We start from the raw sequence: 23,844 nt of genomic DNA on the forward strand, positions 1-23,844 counted from the left end.
CGTTGGGATAGCCAATTTAAAAGGCAGAACCTCTGTGATGAGGAGGGATTGCTGTTGCTGCATGCGACATTGGCAGGACACTTACGCACACACGCTGGCGGGTTGTTGCCATTGCTCCACACTGCAGTCTCCAGGCATTCTATGGCAGACTCTTCAGCAGATGGCAGATGGAAGCCTTCGTTGCACTGGTAGACAGCCTGGGTGCCAACCGTGTACTCTTTTCCAAAAACCATGCCATTCACAGGAGGCCGCGGAACACCACAGGACACAGCTGTGTGAAGAAAGATGGCATGTGTGAACATACATGAGGATAGGTGAATCACGCACATTTCTCTTTTGCCCAGTGCTTAGTTTGAGCTGAAAGTTGTAGGTGGGGACAGATGGCATTCATTTTTGAATACCTGCACTTATTTTAACTCATGAGACTTTGATACATAGCAAAAAAGAGAAAAACACAAAACTGGGCAAAGATGGAGGAAGACAAAGACGGACGTACTGTGACAAGGGAAGAAAGCAGAAGTAAGAAAGAGCCTGAAAGAGTGAGATAATGAGGCAGGGAATGTCTGGAGGTTGATTAAAGACGTATAAGGAGGAATCAAGACTACACACCCTTAGTATGTGTCTATGCCCCAATCATTGATAGTGCCGGCCATAGGTTTCTGAGCAAAACTTTGCACTTTGGCAATTTCTTTTTTTTACAAATTAAGCAATGCTCTTACCCCAGAGTTACATTTTTCACATGATAGCAAAATGGCTGCCATTTATTAACACATCCTGCCACCTCTACCATTTAGGTTCAGAAAATGAAGTGAATACAAATAATACCTTTTCTTTACTGAAACTTGATAGAATTACGTTTTGTAAAGAATATAAAATAGAAAAAGAATTCAAAGCTTTCTGAAAATCACAAATGAAAGAATAATAAGTTCTGCAGCACTACAAGATCCAAGCAGGAAATAATAATAAGAATTCCTTTGCAAACAAGGAAAAACAGTAAGGCCTCATTACAAGTTTGGCAGTCCCACCACAGGGCTGCAAAAATTGCGGGGAGGAAGCCACCGCCATGGTGGTGGCACCCCCCTGCCTTATTACAATGTTTCCACCAGTCTGACAGGCAGGAACATTGCAATAGAGAGTTCCAGCACTCCCTCACTGCCAGCCTTTCCATGTTGGTGAAATCACCATGGAAAGGCTGGCGGTGAGGAGAGTTGTAATCAGCCACGTGACGCCGAGTTCACCGCCACCCTGGCTGAGTACAACTCTGATCGTCATCATGCTATCTCGACCATGCTCCCGGCGGGGACGGTGGTCCACTGGCGTGCCGCCCACAAGGGTTGTAATTGGGCCGATGGACAGCCCGGAGTGCGGTGGAACAACCGTCAACGCGAGTGTGGCAGTTCTCAGACCGCCACACTCATGATGAGGCCCTAAATGTAGAAGTCACTGCTAACTTTAAAGACTAACTAAATAAACAACCTCTTGTGCCTTCCACTCTGGATGAAGGTTCTGCTGGCTCCTACTCCGGCACATTCTCTCTCATGCTTCCAATCTTCCATCCCTCAACACTGTCAAATTTTGGAACTCAATGTATGTGCTCCCCCCTCCTCCCCAATTCTTCAAACATTTAAAACTTGCAGGCACTCTCGCTTTTCTCAAGATTATCCCTCCTTTTCTCCTCATAATTCATGATGAGTTATCTGGTTTGGAAGCTTGTTGCAAAGTTAGCACTCTTTTTCACTGCTGTGGAGAAAACACATTACATTAAGCACTAAGCTAGGATGTTGGTTCTCTTTTCTGGCATCAGAAAAATAACCATGACCAGCAAGGGCTCTAGAGCACCAGCAAGGATTGCAGTACATTTGCAGAGCTCTGTTGGCAACTATCGTGTGGTGAACAGTGCTTCACTTGGATAAAAAATAAAAATAAGCGCAGACGCCCAAAGATTTTCGTTGGAGCCTGCACTGCTGCTAGTAAGTGCTGGGTTTGCCTTTTTTACAATCCTTTTTTCTCCCTTTTCTGACTTTCTCTCTCTTGGTCTGGATATAAATCTGATGATGAAAAATAAGTCCTGGTCCCCACAAATGAGTGGCAGTCACATGTCCTCTCCTGTCTTCTTGGTCCTTGTGTCCTTCATTTCACTCCTTCCAGGCACTTCTTGCCCTGTGTGGGGGTGCCCCAGTTGACAAGAGTGCTGACCTAGTCAGCTCTTATAGCCTCATGACTCACTATGACATCATAACAGAAGAGGTTTGGTGTTGTGTGTGAGCTCTGGAGGTCTGTGCCAGACATGTGATGGTATACTTAATGCTGTACTTGATCAAGGAGCCATACAGAGAGATCAAATAGTAAAAAGGTGGAGTTTTTCACATGCTTCAGGAAATTTCTAGTGAATGGCTAAGTCAATGTCTTTATAGAAGTGCTTAGATGGTGGGATGTGGGTTTGTGCTCTGAACGAAGCGTGAGCAGCTTGATGGGAAGGGTGGCATAGAATAACCCTGACAAAGAGACTGGCGACCAGTAGTTCTTCTGTTTTAATACTTCTCACACTTTCATACCTTTTGCATGACGTGGAAAGCACACACGAAGAAGAGCAGAGAGAAAGAAGAGTCTTGGACACTGTTGAGGGTGATGGTGCTGTGTGTTATCAATAAGGTGATATATGAAGCACTCACTGTAGGATTCGTCATAGGGCTTCCATATATGCACTTGACTGGGAGAGACATACTGCTCCAGGAATGACCTTTGAAGCAGTAACATTAAGCCCCTCTCTAAGAGAGGTGGGGGCAAGCACTTTGCTGTACTTTCTGGTTGGACCTACAGGTTAGAGATACTGTCTAACTTAGTAAGGTGGGTGGGTTCACTAGTGCCTCTAGCAGAAGAATGTTTGAGGCAGGAGTGTCAATTCCATAGAGAAAAGGGTCTTGGGACACAGAAAAGAGTCTCAACTCCAAAGAAGGAGTGACAAACAATTCACTACTTAGTAGGTAAGCTTTGGGGCCGGAATAAGGTTTGATCATTTTAGAGATACTTAGGGCTTCATTTAGACTCTGCCACCCTTGCAAAACTACTGCCCACCATAATTTGAGATCACCACTGGTCCTGCAGAGATATGGGGAGAGCTTCTGGGGAGCAAAAGTCAGGGTCCCTCCTCTGAAGGCCCTGAAAGTTTGGTGAGCTGCCGGCATTTTTTAGGCAGAAGCTCTTCACACTTTTGTGCTTAGCAAGAACTAACACCGAAAGGGGAAGGCTGTTTTTGAAAAAAACAAAAAGCTAATCACCCTGTTTTCTCCCAGGGTGTAGAGGTAATTTTCAATGTTTCTGTTCAAAAACGCCAGGGATTCCCTGGTGGTCCCAAGCACCAAAAATTCATCAGTCCGTCTACGCCATATAGAGTGGATGGTGTGATGTACCTGCACTGACAGCGACAACTTAGTCGGGCCATGGTCATAATATTTTTGACAAAGGAACCATCACAAGCACCACTGTAACTAACATATCAATCAAGCTGACTGTCAACAGATTTTCAGTTTGGCGGCCGTACACTCTGCTACGTTTCTGGTGGAGTATCCTGTCTGGCAAACTCTAAATCAGGCCCTTAGTCACAAGTAGGCTTTACACAAGGCACTTTAGGGTGAGTACTGAAAGAGCCCTTTAGTGAAAGGGGCCTACAGACAGTGTCAATGTCTCTCCCTCCATGATATAGGTAGGGAATATGGGCTCCAATCCACTGTGTGAATGAGGCTAGACTACATGGGCTTAGAGTTCTCCTTTGATGGGGTAGACACAATATTACCTTGTTGGAGGGGAGCAGGTGGGCATGACTATTGAGCTAGTCTTTGGAATGACCTGGGAAGCAGGGCCTTGCATTCTTCACAGAGAAATGTAGTGATTCGGTCTTTCTGTGGAAGAGTTTGGGTTCAGGGCTAGTGGCCATTTATAGGTAGAGTTGTCTAATGAAAGGAGAACAATGAAAACCAGAAGTAAAGTGCATTAATCAAACATTACAATTCATCAAAGTGTTTGTAAGAGCAGGTCTGCATTTTGGATAATTACCTACAGTAGGTGAGAATTTCAGGTGTGATCTAGCTGGCAGCATGCACTGAAACAACAGAGGGTTCTGAAGATCTAAATGGCGTTCACTGGCAGATAATGGGGTGCCCCAGCCCTGGATGACATGCAGCAAAATTTCCAAAGATGTGATGGCCGCTCACTATTGCAATTACATGGGGTGCTGCAAGTGAGAACTGAGGTGAACTCGCAGAACTTGGAAGCATTTGATTAGGATGTAGGAAGGGTGCCATAGGTGTTCCTGAAATGGTTTACTGAAATGCAATGCTTGTGATCTCACAAATGTTGCTCCCATAAATAACACATAAAAATAAAATATAACTAAACACAAACAAAAAAAATCATAGTTGTCTCTGTCAATGTGTAAAGGGTAATGTGATACGTGTCTCATCCGTAAGACGAATTCCAGCATTTGCACTTACATCTGTTTCTTTACGGGTCAGGTCATGAGCACTGCATTGTTTGTGAGTTATGGTTTGATAGCTGTTCTGTGAGTCATGGATTGTTATCCTAGCCGTAAATTGTGAATTTCAACCATAACTGCACCTTAACAAGTGTTTTTTTAGGTGACTTTGAGGTGCTATAATCAAATGTAACCATAATTCACTTTAACCTTTTAGTGGAAATCAATCTATCTATCTATCTATCTATCTATCTATCTATCTATCTATCTATCTATCTATCTATCTATCTATCTATCTATCTATCTATCTATGATAAATCGATTTTCTGGACATAATATTATGGTAGGAAAATAACTCGATGTGACATACAACCAAACAGCAGGGAGGGCTACAGGTACCAGCACTAGAAAAGCAGAGCTGCTGATGAGCAGAAGCAGCTTCATTTGGAGAGCTGCTTGTGAGGCTCCTGAGGGGACAGGCCCGGGCAGGATTGAACGCAATGACTTGAATGACAATGAAATGAGCTGATCCAATACTACGCTCGTGAAGTTATGGCCCTGCTGATTGCGGTGCCCTCATGCCACACTGGAGCAGAACTTGCTTCACCAGAAAACATTGAGAAAGGACCTGGCAACGAGAATGCAGACCCATGAGTTCAGTCCTGGGCATTAGGGACTGGCGCGCACCTGACATCTTCAGCTGAAATGATAATTATGGCCCTGCCATTTCAGCTGAAAAGAACGCTTGGGGAGGCAGCCAAGAGGAGGGAACGTCTAGACGAAAAAGTATTTAGAATACCAATTTCAGCTCCAACTTAGCAGCTGGCGCCTCGCCCAACCCGAGATATGGCCTCTTCTTGTGTCCTCTGATGGCATTCGAAGGGGAGGGTGGAGAGACACATGTTGACACGCAGCCTCATTTTATTGAAATTTTCGAGGCAGATTTGAGGTGACCGATGCACCACTTTCTCATAAATAAGCTCATTAACGTTCCAGAGAGAAGATAAGATTATTTCTCTCTATTTCTTTTACTAGTAGTTTCAGGTTAGTACCTTACAGTGTAAGGTTAAAACCTGATTTGCTGTCTAAAAAGAAAAAAACACATGACATTTTTTAGAACAAAAATGTTAAATCTGCCTAAGTTATATATGGTCATTTGCTTAAGTAAGTTTGCCTTAAGGGAATCCTCCTTGCTTATCAGATGACACCTGTTCCCTCATCTGAGTGTCCCAGATCTTCTTAAGCAAAGCTCCTTGCAGCAAGGCCAGCAATGTAAGAATTGCTGAGACACGGCTATACATTCTGCCTCTATTTGTTAGGTGAGACCTTTGTTCTCTGAGATGCTGATTTGAGGACACATGGGCTTCAGGTTAAGGTCTGCAACCTGTAGTGCCGAGCCATGAGGGGGGTATCAGAGGTACTGCTGCCTTCCAGTCCTCGAATTTCTAGACTGCTCTGTATATCCAGTCTTCAAAGAGAAGGGTCACATTGCACATATTTTGTCACCCAGAACCTAACTGTCCCCCAAGGCTGCTCCTTCATTGGCTGGTCCTACATCAGAGGTTCATCCTCTTTCATAATGGTGGGTGCATTTAGGCATATGAAGATTGTAACATGACTAAATTCAAAACTCCATCACAAAAGCGGTGGGGGGTGGGAGGAAGTCCCAAAATTCAGAATATTGGACGGCCTCGAAGAGCAACTCTGCTCTGAATAGATTATAGTCTAAATCAATTTGTATTTACAAGATTTACAAATGCAACCATAATTACCTCAAGCTAATTGTTTATCTTAACTAGATAGATCAGATGGAGACACAGCCACCAAGATCCACCTTAACGTCAGTGCAGCTACAAGTGACCCCACTGATGTATGGAATTAAACCATAACCCATCTACTTTCAGCTCACTGATCCCTTCCTTGAAGACATGGCTCGATTTTAGTACTTTTTTGTAAAGCACAAATGTAAAACATCACAAGACAATTTTTAGACGGAGAGTGAACTGAAAATGGTTTATTTCATCATGATGATAACAGCTCTAGTTAGGGAGTTTCTAGGACAGTCTCAGACTTGTTTCTGTAGAAGAGTCAGAAGGGGTTTCTTAAGGCGCCATGCATTACATTTTTCCAGCCTGACTGGGGAATTCAGGCAATTAATCTTTCACCGGAGCTCCCCACCCACTTTGATTGCTAACAACAGGCCGTGCTGATATACTCTGCACTGGTCACTCTTTCAATTTGTATCAATTTCTGGGGATATTTGAGTCTCCATGCTGGGTGATCAAATCTCTTAAACAGGGGTGGCTGGTGCAGGAGAGTTCCAATTAATAAGGGGCAGCTTACACGAGCAGACAGCCTTTTCAGTTTAATGTAGTCTTGAAAACTGCAAGATGAAGATCAGAGGATACATTTAAAATATCCTTGATCATTTACTGCTTCCTAGGTGACAGCCTGAACCTGTCCCTGCCGAAACAGTGGTAACCAAGCTCTCAGTAGAGGGAATTTGAAAATAACTCCCTCTCAGCATCTGGAGGCATGGGACATACTCGCTCTCCAGGAACTTGACAGAACTTTCCCATAGCACTTAGGGTTATGATTTTAGCCAGTAACATGCATTGGCATTTCTCTTTCTTTCTACCACTCTTTGAACAATGACTATACACGACTTTTCTATCTATCTATCTATCTATCTATCTATCTATCTATCTATCTATCTATCTATCTATCTATCATTTTTGATTGAGGACCACCCAAGATTATATCTAAACATTAAGAAGAAAATTATTTTGTTGTGGATCTTTGTAAACCATGACCCTACTGAAATTCTACTATCCAGATTATCCAAACTGCTTTATTTGTCGAATCAAAGAATGTGCCTTTATATCCATACCGTAATTTATTTTCTAATTTTAGTTCTACTTAAAGCATTGTTTCCCTTGAGAAATGTCCTGACACAGATGAACACCATGCAACATACTGAGCAAGGTGAAATATTGGACCTATCAAATCATGCCATTAAAATCTAGTAGGGTTGGCCCACTGGGGTTGGATGCATGACAGATTTTTAGAATAGCTGCACCTGATTATCTTACATAAAATGGAAATAAAAGAAAATATTTTAATGCCCTATGGTTATCTTGATAATATGGTATGAAGAAGGACATTGTAGACAAATGGACAGACCGTGCTGTGGGAAATCCAGGACATAGATACAAGAAAAGCCACACATTTCAGAGCAATTCTTAATTATGGCCCATGATTCTAATCTAGACCACACAACTTGACCATTCTTTCTATCTCTGGAACTACTCTGGCAAATGCACTGTGGAACTCAGAAAGGCTTAGAACAGATAGGAATGCTAGAAGCGAAATGTGAATTAAAAATATGAGAGAGGTTTCACCTACCTTGGCACAAAGGTACCATGGTGTTCCAGTCATAGTACCCTTGAGGATGTCTCAGACAGGTGGCAGTGCTGTGACCAATCACACGATAGCCTGTATCGCAAGTAAAACGAATGCTGCCTCCTGGTGCGGTGATGCCCTGTCCCCGGACCGCACCATGGAGAGGGGGGGGAGGCAGACTGCAGTACATTGCTAAGCAAAAGAAGAACATATAAAATGAGGGTTCGGTGAATAAGGTCAAGTCAAGAGGCTCAGTGGGAATGAGCCCTAGAGATAGTCTATACATTGAAAATACATTTCCCTTATTTCATACCTGTATATTTATTTAATTGGACCTGCAATTATTTATTTGGGGTGTTTTGTAGTGCACCTGTGAGTATTTTGCAGAAGTATAGAGGAGAGACTTGTGTACATCACTCATTTTCTATTTCTTTTTTAGTTATTATATTTTAACTCAGATAATTAAACAGATTTTGGAGAAGCAAATCAGCAGACACACCTGCCTTCTCTAGATCCAAATAAACATCTAATTGTATGTATTTACAGTACTAAACAATGATTCTGCTGGGCATTATGATGGAATAATTGCCACTACTCAAGTTTTGCATCAGAATCCAAAAGTGAGAGTTCCTAATGAAGGAAGTTATTAATGATAAAGTCATCTAACACATTGATTAGTGCTATCAAAATATGTCTGCTAGGTGCAGCAACTACTTATAAAACTTCTCCTAATGCCTTAATTTTAAAAAGTTAACACAAACAGCATGCTTTTTTATCTGAAGTACTTCCTTAGCAATAACCATGGCGTGGCTCTGAAGCAGTGTGAGTACTTTGGGAAAAGCAGAGCAGAAGCTAACAAAGCTGCAAAGATCACATTTTGATTGGTTGGTGGAGTTGTCAGAGATGTGGAAAGCAGATTGCTATTGTCAGTTAATGCCCTTTTGCTAACTGAGCTAATAGCCCGGCACAGACTGAACATTAACCTACATATTTAAGCATCAGTGGTTTCTGTCCAGGGTTTTAACAACGCTTAATACCTTTTCAAGGAGCCTTGGCTGTTGCTATCTGCCCATACTACAAATGTGGGTCTGAGACAAAGACAAGCTTGCATAATGAGACAAAGGACAAATGTAATTTGTTATATATTCGATAGCACGTCGGTAAAACTATATAAAACACACACAAAAATTAACCCATTAAAGGCAAATGTACCACTAACACTAACTGTCACAACCAAGAAACAATAGGAGTTAGTGTCTTCATTCAAAGCATTCTAATCAGCTAAGCCAATTGCAGCATTACAAGAAAGAAAAGATGGTCATGTATCTTAATTGACTGCCTCCATGATAAAAAATGACGTTCAGTCTCTAGCCATTGCTTTGAAATAAATTAGGTAATTTATGGAAGGTACTTAATTTGCAACACTGATGTGTCTTTTGACTAACCTGAATAGCGGATTTTAAAGCCTTTTCTGGCATAAGCATGGTCAGAGGACCAGCGCAGGTAGACACTGCTACCAGAACTCACTACCGTCAGGGGAGCAGAGTAGTTTCCACTTAAGGTCATCAAGCGTGGACTCTGACCAGAAGGGCCTGCAAGGAGAAGTTGAGGAAAAGAGTTACTTGAGTGATGATTTTGCACCAAACACCAAAAAATTCACAGATGAGCCTTCTCCATGCTTGCCACGGAAGAGCATAGCTAAAATGGGTACCTTAAACACAATGGACTCTCAAAACTACTGCGAATGGGGCAAGAGATGGGATCAGAATCACATGAAAAACAAGTGACATGAACAAGACGATTACAATTTCAATACCAGCAATAAACATCAATATAAATCAGGCCAACAATTTATGTTGAGCCTATATCACAAAGAAATGACAAATGCACACATACAAGAAAATGAAAAAATTGAATAGAGTAGGCATCTGACATGTTCATACCATTCATTAAAAGTCTTCTGGACAGATGATCTTGTTAGATTAGAATGGGTGCTTAGTAAAACTCTTCATGCCTCTCCTATATTGGTTCTTCTGTAAGTTTTGTTAGCAATCTCACCCTAACTGGAGGAGTCAAACAATAGGTTTCTCGAATGCATTGCTTTTAAAAATGATCTAATTTTATAGCTCCAACAGTTCATTAAGTGGTGGAAAAGCAAAAATTATTTAGTCACATCTAGACCAGAGTAATCTCTATAATCAGACAGAATTTCCATGGTTTGAGTGATGGGTATTTGCTATGGAAAGCATAGTGTGGTCAGGAAAAAAGTAACGCTGAAAGAAAGGCAGAAAGATAGTTGTGGTGCCACAATGATCCCAGGAGGGATTAAGGTGGAGCCATAAAACCATGGCGTTTGAGGAGGTTCTTGAGAGGATAAGAATTGCATTTCTGTACCCAGGAACTGGTGCCAATACACCTAAATCAGAGGGCTTATAAATAATTCCAATATGCTAGTTAGTCATCACAGGAGCAAGACAACAAAGGAAATGAAACTACATTGCTTGGTTGGTGGAAGTATTGTGCTCAGTGTCATAACCTGTGTACACATGAAAGTGCTAGTTAATATGTTACTGTGCACCAAACACCTGTCCACCAATTTATGGGCTGGTAATAGGGTGGGCAGAATATCGAATTGTCACTATAACAACACGGATATCAAGGGCCAAATAATAAAAAACGTACGTTGGTTATATATATATACATACATGAAAGGGGATTGTTTTTTGTCTACTTTTATCAAATGACGTTTCGGGGTGATCTGTCAAGTCGGAGCAAAGAAAACGGAAAGGTCCCAAAATGCAAAATACCCATTAATTTTCCATAAACTTTTTTTGAACAGTGCTACTTCAAAAAGTGCTGAACGGACCTACACCAAATTTGGCAGAAAGCTAAATCTTGGCTTTATGTATAGTACTAAAATATGACTTTACGTTAAAAGAACCTGAGATGTTCACTAAAAAAACATAGTTTAAAGTATTGTTATATTAAGGAATTGGAATACCTTACATTAAATTAGCAAATTTAGAAATTCACTGCAAAAAAACAAAGGTTAAAGGAGCATTACAGTTAGGTGAAAATTTCAGTGACAGCATAATGTTTTGAACTAAAATTAACACTGAAATTCACCAGTTACTGTAATCTCAAGTAATGATAACTCGTGCCCACAGGTAACTATAACTTGCACCCTCACCATACACAGCAAATTACTACCATATTGTATCACTCATGACAAGTTATATAACATTATTGATAACATCACTGCAGCATTTGCAATTACATCATTGATGACAAAAGTGTGCATGGCGGGGGAGTGAGTTATAGTTAGCTTAGGACATGAGTAAAATTACTTGCAGTTTTATTGAAGCTGCAAACAATGATGTCAAAAGAGCTGTGACTGCTCCTCGAGATTTGGCTCTTCAAGAAATTCCAAAAATATTTTCTTCACCTTCCCACCAATGTCACCAATAAGTGTTTTCCTCAGCGGCTCTAGCAATGTCATAAGCGTCATCACCAGCCAGTCATTCAGAAGAGTCAAGGGGTGTTCTTCTGTGTATGGTCCAAGCAAATGGACGATGATGGTATAGAATAGTGCTAGCTTTCTTTGCAGAAAATTGGTCTTTTTAGGGTGGACATACTGGAGTGTTGAGAAAGAATCTTCTTATGGCTCAGTGTTATAAGAGCGATTGATTCCCCTCACCTGGGAACTACCACCATTATGAATCATGTGCATCTGGACAGCACATTTTTAAGACAACGCTGCACCCAAGTCCACGTGCCAAACCTGCTTGCCAGTCTAGTTGGCAATGCTGCACTTGGTGTCCATCTTGAAAAAAACAGTGTTGTCTTACATCAGGTCTTCCCTAACTTGCGTGACAACCCCCTTGCTCATGCCAGTTCAGAAAATATGTTGAACCATCCTGTAAGTTATTCTCACCATGATTTGAAGAAGGAAACACATTGTCATTCTATCTATCTATCTATCTATCTATCTATCTATCTATCTATCTATCTATCTATCTATCTATCTATCTATCTATCTATTTTTTTAAACTTTATTTTCATTTTAGTTAACAAACAGGAGAAGCAGGATAACTATTTTAGCACAGACAAGGTACTTGGGCAGCTATAGACCATCACAGGTTCATAACAAACACAACACTGATAGAAGGTGAAGATGAAGTGCAGCAATCTACATGCAGCGAAAAATATGAAGGGTACCATCACAGGTCATCATTTGTGCCCATGGGGAACAGCATACACTACTGTTTTGTGTTAGCACATGTATTATATTATACACGCCTCCATCTCAAAAGTCAGTCCCACCTAACGTGGGAAACATTGTTCTCACAGAGAGGGAGCTGCATGCTTAGCAGCTCCCTCACTGTGACAGCAATGCTGTCTCTCACAGGAAGTGGGGAGTCAGCTGGGACACCAGGGACCTTCAGGCTCCCCCGTAGTCCCCAACATAGTGACTGGGTATCCCAGCGGGGCTCCTATGTCACATGTCCGTGTCCTGGGGGATGGGGCCCCCAGGGCTGAGATCAGCCCTGGGGAGGGGGCCCACGTGCCCCCCACTCAGCTCCAAAAATTGAATATTTAGGCTGGGCCCTGGGGGATACAGTCCCCCGAGCAGAGATCAGCCTGGGGGGCTGCAAAGCCCCCTCCCTCAAAACAATATAAATATTTATGCCGGGCCCAGGGGGATGGGGTCTCCCGGGCTGAGATTGGCCTGGGGAGAGGGTGCATATATATATCCTTTTAAAATACCACCAGATAACTGCTGAGCCACACAAGGCAGGTGCCTTCATCCAAGAGGGTGGTCTCTTGAAACGTTTTCATCCAAGCCTTTCCTACCAGAAAAAATGATGGGCACTCATGGGGCACTCTTCACTTATTATTTAATGTTTCCACAACTTAATAGACATGTTTCAGCACTTAGCCTTTTTCAATGTCAATGAGTTGCACAAAACTAAATTGTACTCATTGACAATGAAAAGGTTAGGTGCTGAAACGCATCTGTTAAGTTGCAGAAACAATAAATAATAAGTGAAGAGCACCCTATGAATGACCGTCGGTCTTTCTGGTAGGAAAGGCTTGGAGAAAAAAATAATAATATATATATATATATATATATATATATATATATATATATATATCACCTAGTGCCAGTTGCCACTAGGTAGTTACAGTAATGGCCTAGTTTCTATACAAAAAAACATTTTTTCTTTTGCTAATAACTTTGGCATCATTTGATGAATCTTCATGAAAATTTCCAGGATAATATGACTCTCACTTCAGCATCTGTCTGGAAAGTTTTGGGGTGATCTGTCAAGCAGGGACCGAGAAAAAAGGGGGGGGGTTCCAAAAACCTTTTCCTTATGAATTTTTCCAAAGGGATTTTGAACAGCAATAGTTCCTGAACCACTGTACAGAATTACACCAAATGTGGCAGAAAGGTAGCTTTTAGTCCATTAATCACCATTTTTGTTATTTGGTGTAAATCCACTCAGTAGTATTTGAGAAATTAAAGAAAATCCAAATTTGTATATATAGGAACACGAAGGGTCCGCAAACCCTACTGATCTCATTCTGAGATCTGATTGGCCGCCAACACTTCAACAAGGAAGTGTTGACAGCCATGTTGGGACTCTGCTTCAGGAGAGTCCCAGACAAAAATGTAAAAAAAAAAAAAAAAAGGGGGCCATGGTAGGGACATCTTAATGCCTGAGCTCTGGTGCTTGGATCCTAGAGAAACCCCCAGATCAAAAAAGCATTTTCAATCTTTTTTGGGGAGAAGTTGCAACAGATTCACCCAAAAAAAGGAAAATAAAGTGAGGGCTACTTCGTTTGTTTAAATGCCGCCCCTGGGTGGGAGAGGCCACGGGGGCATTGCCATTTTCAATATGGAGCTGTCACCTGGTGCAGCCCCCCATGTGCAGGCCAGGAGACAATGGCCTCCCCGGAATTTTAAACAAATTGAATGCGTGGGGTGCGCCATCCCTCTACAGCTCCAGGGACCACCACCTCCCTGGGGCTTTAAACTAAATAGATGCATTGGTCTATCTGGCTCCTCCAGCCCTGGGGACCGCCACCTCTCCGGGGCACTATTTGAATTATATGCAAGGGGGCTGCCCGGCCCCCACAGTCCTGGAAACTGCCACCTCCCTGGGGAATAAGTTACATTAGAATGCGGGGGCACACATCCCACCTCCTCAGCCTCAGGGGCTGCCACCTCCTCGGGGCACAATTTGAATTAAATGTGGGGGGGGGGGTGTCTGGCCCCCCTGCAATCCCAGGGATCTTCCTGAGACACAATTTGAATTATATCAGGGGGTGCCCAGCCACCCCTCAGCCCTGGGGACTGCCACCTCCCCAGGGCATATGCTACAATAGAATGCAGGGGCACACAGCCCACCTCCTTAGCACCGGGGGCGACAACCTCTCCTAGAGATAATTTGAATTTTATGCAGGGGGGGCTGCTCAGCCACCCTGCAGCCCCGGGGACTGCCAACTCCCTGGGGCATAACTTACATTAGAATGTGGGGGGGCCATGCGACCCTCCTCCTCTGCCCCAGGGACCGTCACCTCCATGGGATACAGTTTGAATTATATGCGGGGGAGCCACCCTGCCTCCTGCAGCCCCAGGGACCACCACCTCCCCGGGGCACAATTAAATTAAATATGTGGGGGGGGGGGGTGCAGCCCTGGGAAAAGCCACTTCCCGAGGCAAAATTTAAATAACTTAAGGGGGGTTGTTTTGGAACCCCGCTCCAGGGACAACCACCTCCCCGGGGCAATTAAAGTTTGAGGGGAGTTGCAAAGACCCCCTAGAGCAGCCAATAATGGCCTGGGGTCCGCCACGCCCTGGGCTGACTCCTGCAATGTCCGGGGGTGCTCACGCCTGGAACACAGCTGTTTGGTGGGTGCTTTGACAGATCCTTTGATTCCAGCAAGCAAGAGCTGTCAGATAGCTCTCACTTGCTGGAAGTGGAGGTTTCCTTTGTTCCCCTGCCTGCAGAGATGCAGGCAGGGAAACATTGCTCTCCCAGAGAGGGAACTGCATGCTTAGCAGCTCCCTCACTGTGACAGCAATGTCGGCTCCCATGGTGCCCCAGGGAGGCACCCATGTCACATGTCTGGACCCTAGGGGATAGGGCACCCGGGCCAAGATCAGCCCTGGAGTGGGGGGTGCATGTGCCCCACACCCATCCCAAAAAATGAAATATTTAGGCTGGGTCCAGGGGGATAGGGTCCCCTAGATCAGCCTGGGGATGGCACTCATCCCCTCTCCCAAAACAAAATGTTATGTTTAGGTCGGGCCCTGGGGTATGCGAAACCTGGGGCTGAGATCAGCCTGGAGGGCTGCGCAGCCCCCTATCCCAAAACATAATAATATTTAAGCTGGGCACAGGGGGATGGGGTCCCTCGGGCTGAGATCTGGCTGGGGAGAGGGTGCCATGCAGAGTTGTTTTCGGGGGCCTCAGGGCCCGGTCACAAGCCAGGCCCTGTGGTCAACCCCTGCTGCACATGGCCAAAGGCCGTATGCAGCGCAGGGTTGGGTGGTTATATGGGTTTGTCCGCAGGGCCTGGCCGCAGCTGTGTGCAGTGCGGGCCTGGGTAGTTATATTATGGGTTGGCCACAGGCAAGGCCCTGAAGCCAACTCCTGCTGCACGCAGCTAAAGGCTGTTCCCAGAATGGGGTTGGGTGGTTATCAGCCAAAGGCCATGTGTGGTGGTGGTTGGATTAACATATAGCAGTGAAAATTACTTTACGTTAAAAAAACACATAGAAATTTGCTGAAAAATTCAAAGGTTACAGGGGCATTATAGTTAGGAAATAGAATTTAAAAAATAGTTAGGCTCATATTTTAAATGGACCAAATCATAGACATTCACCTGTTAGAGTTATCTGAAATAACTATAACTTGTGCCCTAAAGTAACTATAACTCGTGCCCTCACCATGCACTGCTAATTACCCCACATAATAGTCCACTCATGACATCTTTGATAACATCATTCATAATATCAATGCAACATTTGCAGTAAAATTATTTAGCAGAAAACTGTGCATTGTGGGGGTGTGAGTTACAGTTACGTTTGGGCACAAGCAGCTCCCCTCCCCAGGCCACTTTGATCACGGGGACCCATCCTGTGGGGTCTAGCCAGTCAATGACGGCTGCTCTGGCCCCACCAAGGGCACCTAATTTTAGGTTGTTGGGGGCCGTAGGGGGAGCCCCAATGCCTCTGCAGCCCTAGACGGCTCCCCACCTCCACTGGAAGTTGGCATTGTTTAGGCACACAGGGAGTGGTATTAACAACAAATCCTGCTCCCTGCATATAGGAGCAATACATTAATCTGTTTTCATCCCTGCTTCACAGCTGCCAGGGAAACAGATGAAAAATCAGCTTCCAGCTGACGGGAGCATTTTTAATGCTCCTGCCCACTGGGAGCAAACTTAGAGCCTTATGAGTTTCGGGGTCGAACCGTGGGACCGCCAAAATTGCGGGAAGGACGCCACCATGGCAGACAGTGTGCACACCGACAGTGCTGGGGGCACTGCAGGGGCCTCCCTGGGCACCCCGTCACTGGCTTTCTACTAGCCTTCTCCTGGCAGGGACCCCATCATGAGAAACCTGGCAGAAAGCTGAGCTGTAATCAGCCAGGTGGCGCTGAACTCAGCAACACCCTGGCTGAGTACAACTCAGACCGCCGCCGGACTGTCAGGAACCATGTTCCTGGCAGAGACAGTGGTCCGTAGGTGGGTCCATCTGCCAGGATCCTAATGTGGCTGTTGGACCATCACAGTTACGGTGGTCCGACCGTCATTGCCAGGCTGGAGCTGCTTGGACCGCCAGCCTTGTAATGAGGCTCTTAGTGTTTCCTTTTGCTTGGAGGGAGCTTTAAAATTGCTCCCACCAAGAGAGAGTAAGCACGCTACGGAACAGGGGTAGGCACCCCGGAACATAGCAGGACCCAGGGAGGTGGGGTACCAATGGGCATTAATGGCTCTGGGAGGGGTCCCTCCTTTTGGATTGCACGGTTGGACTCCGGGGGATGGGGTCCCTGAGCCTGAATGTGGCCTGGAGATTTTTTTTAATGCAAGGGCCCTAGGGGATGGGGTCCCTGGGGACCGAAATCTACCCAGGAGCACCCCTTCTCATTATCTAAATTGGCCAGGCCCAGGCCCTGGAGGATGTGGTCACCAGGGCCAAAAATTGGAGGGCCGTCCTTCCCAATTATATTAATTAATACACCCCTTGGGACCTGGCCAACCTGGGGTGAACATAGAGAACAAGTGTGGAAGCCCGTTCTTGTTTTTTTTTTTTTTAATTTTACCATTGATTCGCCACAGTAACCGGAGATACCAGCAGGAGAAGAGACATTTTCTCTGCACATCAGTCTCCCGATACAACAATTCATGACATTTAAATTTTTTTAGATATCGCTGAATTTGGGAAGTTGCTAAGTTTACCACTGTAGTTTAAATTTCACTAAGCCAAAATAAGCTGCAAACAGATATTGTAAAAAGTGGATTTGCAGATTTGCAACTGGCCCACTGGAAGTCTCATCAAAGGCATCTAGAAAAATTTTAATGAAATAAAATGAATAAAAAGGATATCTATAAATACATTTTTGAGAGGTGATAGGTGTCATTATCAAGGAAGGATGTTTCTGGTACTTTATTTGCACTACTTATTCTCACACATAAAATGTTCTTATAAGTACAAATATATTATCGAGTAGCAAATCCTCAACTTACCATTAAAGATCTCAAACTCATCATACTCTTTCTCACTCAGGAAGTATTCAATGTTTAAGGAGATGTTGTATCCAGGCTCCACCTTAATAACCCAAGAGCAAATCTGGTACTGTGGGAATGTAGCAGGGAAGCTCTGACTAATGATTACCCCCATGGATGCAGTCAGGACCTCATTCATTGGACAGTGCACTGCAAGAGAGAGAAGACAGACTACTGAGCATGTGCAGTCAACAGTGAGACCACATCAATCGTTATACAGTATGAGTGGTCATATATCAGGATTCAGTGCCATGTCATATTACCATCCCCCCACAAATAACAATAACTGTAATAATCTGCCCAGCACATGCTACAAATAGAATAGTATTTTGCTGCTTTTTTAGTGATTATGCACGTGTTTAATCACCTGGGGAGAAAAGGTGTCTTTAATCAACATTATATTTGATCTTGTAACTTTCAGATCATACAAATGTCTGCTGCAGGTGTGCTAAAGCTCTGAGCTGCCTTATTGGCATGCATGCATACCTATGCACCTAGACATTCGTTAATGATCTACTGGTGACTGGTTTGGCCACTTGCAGCAACATCCTTAATTTACGCAGTCGCACAGCAATTAACACAAGAAGGCCTATCTAAAGCTGGAGGGCCCTGGATTGATGGTACTATTCATGAAGATTTGATTGAATTTATGTGCTTTATTTCTGCATTAAATTTTAATGCACAATGTTCTATGGAACCTTTCACAGAGAGAACAGTTCCCTTTCATAATAAAAATGAAAGTGCCCATGAAATAGCGGAATTAAGTATTTATTTATGTGGCATTTTCGTCTAGGTGCATTGCAGATAATGAATATCAATAAATTCCTTTAGATCTGCCTCACTCAAAACACTATTTAGAAAAACAAAGTGTGATAGCTTGCATTTCTATCTGTGAATTATATCAATCAACTAGTCATTTCTAAAGCGCGGCTAATAACCCATAGGGTCGCGAGACGCTGCAATTAATCCATAGAAAAATGTTTTTCTTTTGCTAATAACTTTGGCCCAGTTTGACGCATCTGCAAGAAAGTTTTGCAAAAGTAAAATGTATCCAGTTTTGGATGAAAGTTGAAAAGAGACAGAACAAAACAAGCAAAATGTTGTAAAAATAAGAGGATGATGCGTTTTCTCTTTTGAATTCCTACAAGGATGTTTTAGTCTCTTCTGGAGAAACGTTTCAAAGATCAACAACAACCCTTGCATGACATACAGTGACTACTTTCTTGATGTTTTTGTGATTTTTGTGGTGTAATTCCATACAGACGTTACTTAACATTTTGACCAACAATCCAGAGTATAAAATGTACAGCTATATAGAAAAAGGAGCTCCTTAAATCTGTTGACAGCAGGAATGTGACCTCGAAAGGAGACTGGCTAGTTTGAGTTGAGCATTTTTACCTTACACCATTTTCTGAGGGGGATACAAAAAATATTCTAGGAGATATCTGCAAATTTAACCAGTGCATATCTCAACTTTCGGAAAACAATAGGCAAAGTTTTGGTCTCCCTTTCACACTTAGCGTGACAAGAACTGCATACACGTGTCTGAGAAAGTGGACTCTGGATATAAGGGAGGTGGACATAGCGTATAACTCAAGGCAACACCGTGGGTATAGAGCTGACTGACTAGCTATTATCAAAAGCTTTGTGCAGACATCTCTAGCGATGAAGAATGAGGGAACTTGGCATGTTCAAAGGCAACACATTGTGATAACGGCCCTAGCACAGTCAAAGCCCATACCAGTGAGCCACGTGAGCTGTGTGAGTGGGTACTGTGACTGAAAATCCCACAGAAATGAAATGCCCTTCCTCATAATCTTTGATAAAGAGGTTCAGTCGACTGTGAGCAAATCCTACTCATCATGGTTGATGGACATGGTTAGGAACCTTTGAGACTGTAGGATTAGGGTGTGGCAAGCGACTACACTCGCTACCTAGAGACAACTGATCCAAGCCTGCACTCAGTCCAGAAATCAGAGCCTGCTGGGCACAGCCACATCATGCATCCAGTAGACTTTTACAGGAGGGGCCTAAGATAGAAGGAGTGGCCTGAAGCCATGGAAAGTGGGCTCTGAAATCAGACAGAGGTGGCAGGGTCAAAAGCCACACTCTGCTTACTGTGTCTGCTGAGCACAGCATTTCACTGTGACCCCTGCCTCTTTGACTTCAAAAGGCACAGATGCTGTATCCTGAAGCTAGGGTTATCCTTTGGCTGTCAATCTACTGATTTATTTGTCCCCTGCTTTTCAGACTAATATGAGATAGCCGCTCACAAACCTTGAGCATCATCACTTGCACTAACCACAGACCACAGCTGATGCACATTTCGTGTTGGGGGCTTGAAGTACAGTGGGAGAACTGTGGGATGACGTACCCCCACTCTTCCCACCGGAGACACATACTCTAGCATATTATTAGTGTGTCATGATAACAGTGCGACATTACCTTCACAGCTCGGAGGGGGGCCTTCAAACTGGAGGTGGGTTCCCAATCTGCAGGTCAGAATCTCATTTCCTATCAAGGTAAAGCCAGGAAGGCATCTGTATCTCACAATGTCACCTAGGAGAGAAAACGAGAACAGAAATTATCCATCACTGCCATCAACAAGTAAGTACTAATGTTGCAAAACTACTTGATTCATGATTGTGTGACATTCGGGCTTCCAGGCATGAGGAGGCTTGGTTGCGTGTGTGTGTGCGCGCTCGTGAGTTTGTTTGACTGTTTGTTTTGGACTGTGTTATAAGTACTACGGCCTGAAGTACTCGGCCTTTGTTTGCAAAATGGCTGCTTTGAAAATATGTTGTGACTGATATACTAATCTGTACCAGTACAAACCGATGAGTTACAGGAAGTTGCCTAAACTCCTACCTCAACAAGATAAAGCAGGATTTGTTGTGTGACTTCCAGCGAAAGGCTGTACATTCAGCGATGCCAGCCTACAAGAGATAGCATCCCTCCATCCATGCGTTTTCCATGAATGAATGCCAACATTTGTTTTGGAACAGCCCCTATCCACAACAAAAGATTCGGGGTGGCTTTCAAAAACAAAAGTTTGGATTATGCACATGATATCTGGCGGATGGCAGTGTTCTGGTTCAGCATTGTCAGCTTCCCTGATGCCCTCAGCTCGCATTCAAAAAATGGAAACTGCCTGTGACTGACAGCCTCCATTTTGCTAATGGTTATCACTTGCTTTGGCGCATCGGTACCTGCACATAATGTCACAAGCCTCTGATACACCCCATTGTGAGTCAGACGATGGAGGTGGGCACCACTTTCGGGTCCCCTCCTTGTTCCAGTTCGGAATGAGGTGCCAAAGGCATTTTGTGTGTCAGAGAGTTATTTGACCTACACTATTTTCTTTGTACACTGCAGCTCCCCTTTTTGTGGTTGTAAAGCCTAGAATTCGGCTAATCACTGGCTTTGTGATCATGTAAATGCCCTGTACATGTGGTTGTAGGGCACCTATATTGACACTTCTGGATTCAATATGTGCAACCTTTACCTCTGAAAATCACGGACGCAGTCTTCTGTTATATGACTGTATTAGATCTTTAGGGCTTTCATTCTGAGGACTTTTGGATATACGACTTCTAATAAAATCATACTTGTAAACTGTGCAGGTTGTTTTACGTTTTCGTGGAGTGTGAGTGTTTTCTCAAGGACTACCAGAACGAGTCATCTGGATTGCCCCTGTATGGGTCCCAAAAACTCTAAATTAAACATCTAAAACGTTAGCTCTGTGAAGGTCGGGATGAGATGAGAAATTTGGCCTGGGTGTGAGTTAGCCCCAGTACTCCCAGAATGTAATATTTGGACATGGAATTTGTTAGCTTAAAGATGGTCATGATGAGACATTTAGGCCCATATTTATACTTTTTGACGCTAAACTGCGCTAACGCAGTTTAGCGTCAAAAAGTTTTGCGCCGTCTAACGCCATTCTGAAGCGCCATGCGGGCGCCGTATTTATGGAATGGCGTTAGACGGCGCAATCAGACCGGCGCTGCCTGGTTTGCGTGGGAAAAAACCACGTAGACCAGACAGCGCCGGCGTAGGGGGAAAATGGCGCATGGGCGTCTTAAAATGGGGCAAGTCAGGTTACGTCGAAAAAATCGTCTTAACCCGACTTGCGCCATTTATTTTCGACGCCCATCCCCCATCAACATGACTCCTATCATTGTAAAGATAGGAGTCATGCCCCCTTGCCCAATGGCCATGCCCAGGGGACTTCTGTCCCCTGGGCATGGTCATTGGGCATAGTGGCATGTAGGGGGGCACAAATCAGGCCCCCCTATGCCACCAAAAAAATATATAAAAAAAAAAAAATTATACTTACCTGAACTTACCTGAATGTCCCTGGGGTGGGTCCCTCCATCCTTGGGGGTCCTCCTGGGGTGGGCAAGGGTGGCAGGGGGGGTCCCTGGGGGCATGGGAGGGCACCTGTGGGCTCATTTTGAGCCCACAGGCCCCTTAACGCCTGCCCTGAGCAGGCGTTAAAAAGTGGCGCAAATGCGCCGTTTTTAGCCACGCCAACTCCCGGGCGTCTCTTTTGCCCGGGAGTATAAATACCACGTAAAGGCCTGGGAGTCATTTTTTAGACGGGAACGCCTCCCTTGCATATCATTAACGCAAGGAAGGGGTTCACGCTAAAAAATGACGCACATTCCGGGAACTTTGGCGCTATTCGCCTCTAACGCCATAGTATAAATATGGCGTTAGTTGGCGTTAGTTTTGCGTCGAAATTGCGTCAAAAAAAACGACGCAATTTCGGCGCAAACGGAGTATAAATATGGCCCTTAGACTGTGTGAGCTAGCTCCAGGAATTCTGGAATGAGACACTGGACATGGTATGTTAGCTCAATGAGAGGATGAGATATTCAGTCTCTGTCAGTTAGCTCAGGAACTCCCAGAATTAAACACATAGACATCATGTGCTGATTCCTTGGAACCCTAAATGAGGCAGTTACACATGGTATATGTCACAGAAAAATGCGTTTGCCCTCCTCCCCCGGAACACAAAGTGAGATAGTTGTACTCTTTGGCTGACAACCTAAGAGTGACAAAACAGATTGTAGGTGGGGAGTACTGGTTAGGGTTGTGCTCGCTTTTCAGTATCCACAGAGAGAAACCTTGCAGTGGCTCGCTAAGGAAGTCATGGTGAGGATCTATTTTTTCAATGTGCCTGCAGGCATTAGTGTGGTGGTGCTCCCTGGGTGAGACTGTTACCAAAATGGAGCATCCCATTCAGTACCCACCGGAAAGGCACCTTGCTATGTCAAACTTCCACCGTCAGTGAGTCTGAGACTTCAGTATCTTTAGAGTGATGCTGCCTCATCACAGAAGGGCGAGACTGCACACAAGCCAAGGAGGACCGACTTGAAGACTAGAGCGAGACACCTCATGGTGCCTCTTTTAGGCAACCATTAAAGACCCAATAATGTCTTTAGAGTAGTGCATGTGCATGCAGCGGTGCACGCCTCTTTAAGGGCAAAGAGACCAGAGTGAGAATTTATAGCAGAAAACGTTGCAGAATAAGATGTACAATCAACAATACCTATTTTAAAATCTTCATTCTCTGTGAGAATTTCTGCATTTGGCACGCTGGTTGGTGGGTGGCACTTGCTGAGCTGGTAGGCTGAAAGATGAAGGAACACAGTGTTAGTGCACAATACCTCTGACAAAGCTACTGGCTGCAGAAAGAATGCCTGAAAAGTGTTTAAAAGTATTTAATAGAACATAGAAAAGTATTAAACCTATGTGGGAATGCACATTGACGTAAGGTAAAATGACGGGCCCCTCTGCAGAATGTGAAGTGGGCCTCCTGAGCAGTCGCGGCTCGCGCTAAACAGAAGGGGCGGGCGGCATGCGCGCAGGGGGGGTGGGGAAGAATTAAATTAAATAAAAAATAACAACAAAAAAAAACACTTACCTCTTTCCGCTGCACGCCGCTCCTCTGTCCCTCGCCGACTGCAAGCACAGGCTCCCAGCCTGCCCTGCGGCCAATCCTGACGCTGCTCAAAGCACCGTCAGGATTGGCTGAGAGCACCCAGCCAGGGTGCTCCCAGGCAGACTGGGAGCCTGTGCAGGCTCTCTCCAGCCTATCAACTGTGTTGCTGGGCTGGAGAGAGCCCTGTGCGCATGTGTGTTTCGCCAGCCCAAGACGGCCAGCC

At 44.3% G+C, this 23,844-nt stretch overlaps 1 protein-coding gene across 1 annotated transcript in view; it reads right to left on the reverse strand.

Annotated features, from left to right (window-relative positions):
• Positions 1 to 23,844, reverse strand: part of CSMD2 (CUB and Sushi multiple domains 2) — a 1,417,205-nt gene that overhangs the window by 149,016 nt on the left and 1,244,345 nt on the right. The window contains exons 45-50 of the mRNA XM_069223779.1: positions 23,229 to 23,309; positions 20,120 to 20,233; positions 17,636 to 17,824; positions 9,319 to 9,465; positions 7,877 to 8,065; positions 86 to 271 (exon numbers count right to left, since the gene is read on the reverse strand). Coding sequence (XP_069079880.1) covers positions 86 to 271; positions 7,877 to 8,065; positions 9,319 to 9,465; positions 17,636 to 17,824; positions 20,120 to 20,233; positions 23,229 to 23,309 — 906 coding nt within the window. The remainder of the gene's footprint in view (positions 1 to 85; positions 272 to 7,876; positions 8,066 to 9,318; positions 9,466 to 17,635; positions 17,825 to 20,119; positions 20,234 to 23,228; positions 23,310 to 23,844) is intronic.

This window comes from Pleurodeles waltl, chromosome 3_1, assembly GCF_031143425.1.
Source record: "Pleurodeles waltl isolate 20211129_DDA chromosome 3_1, aPleWal1.hap1.20221129, whole genome shotgun sequence".
Classification (NCBI taxonomy): domain Eukaryota; kingdom Metazoa; phylum Chordata; class Amphibia; order Caudata; family Salamandridae; genus Pleurodeles; species Pleurodeles waltl.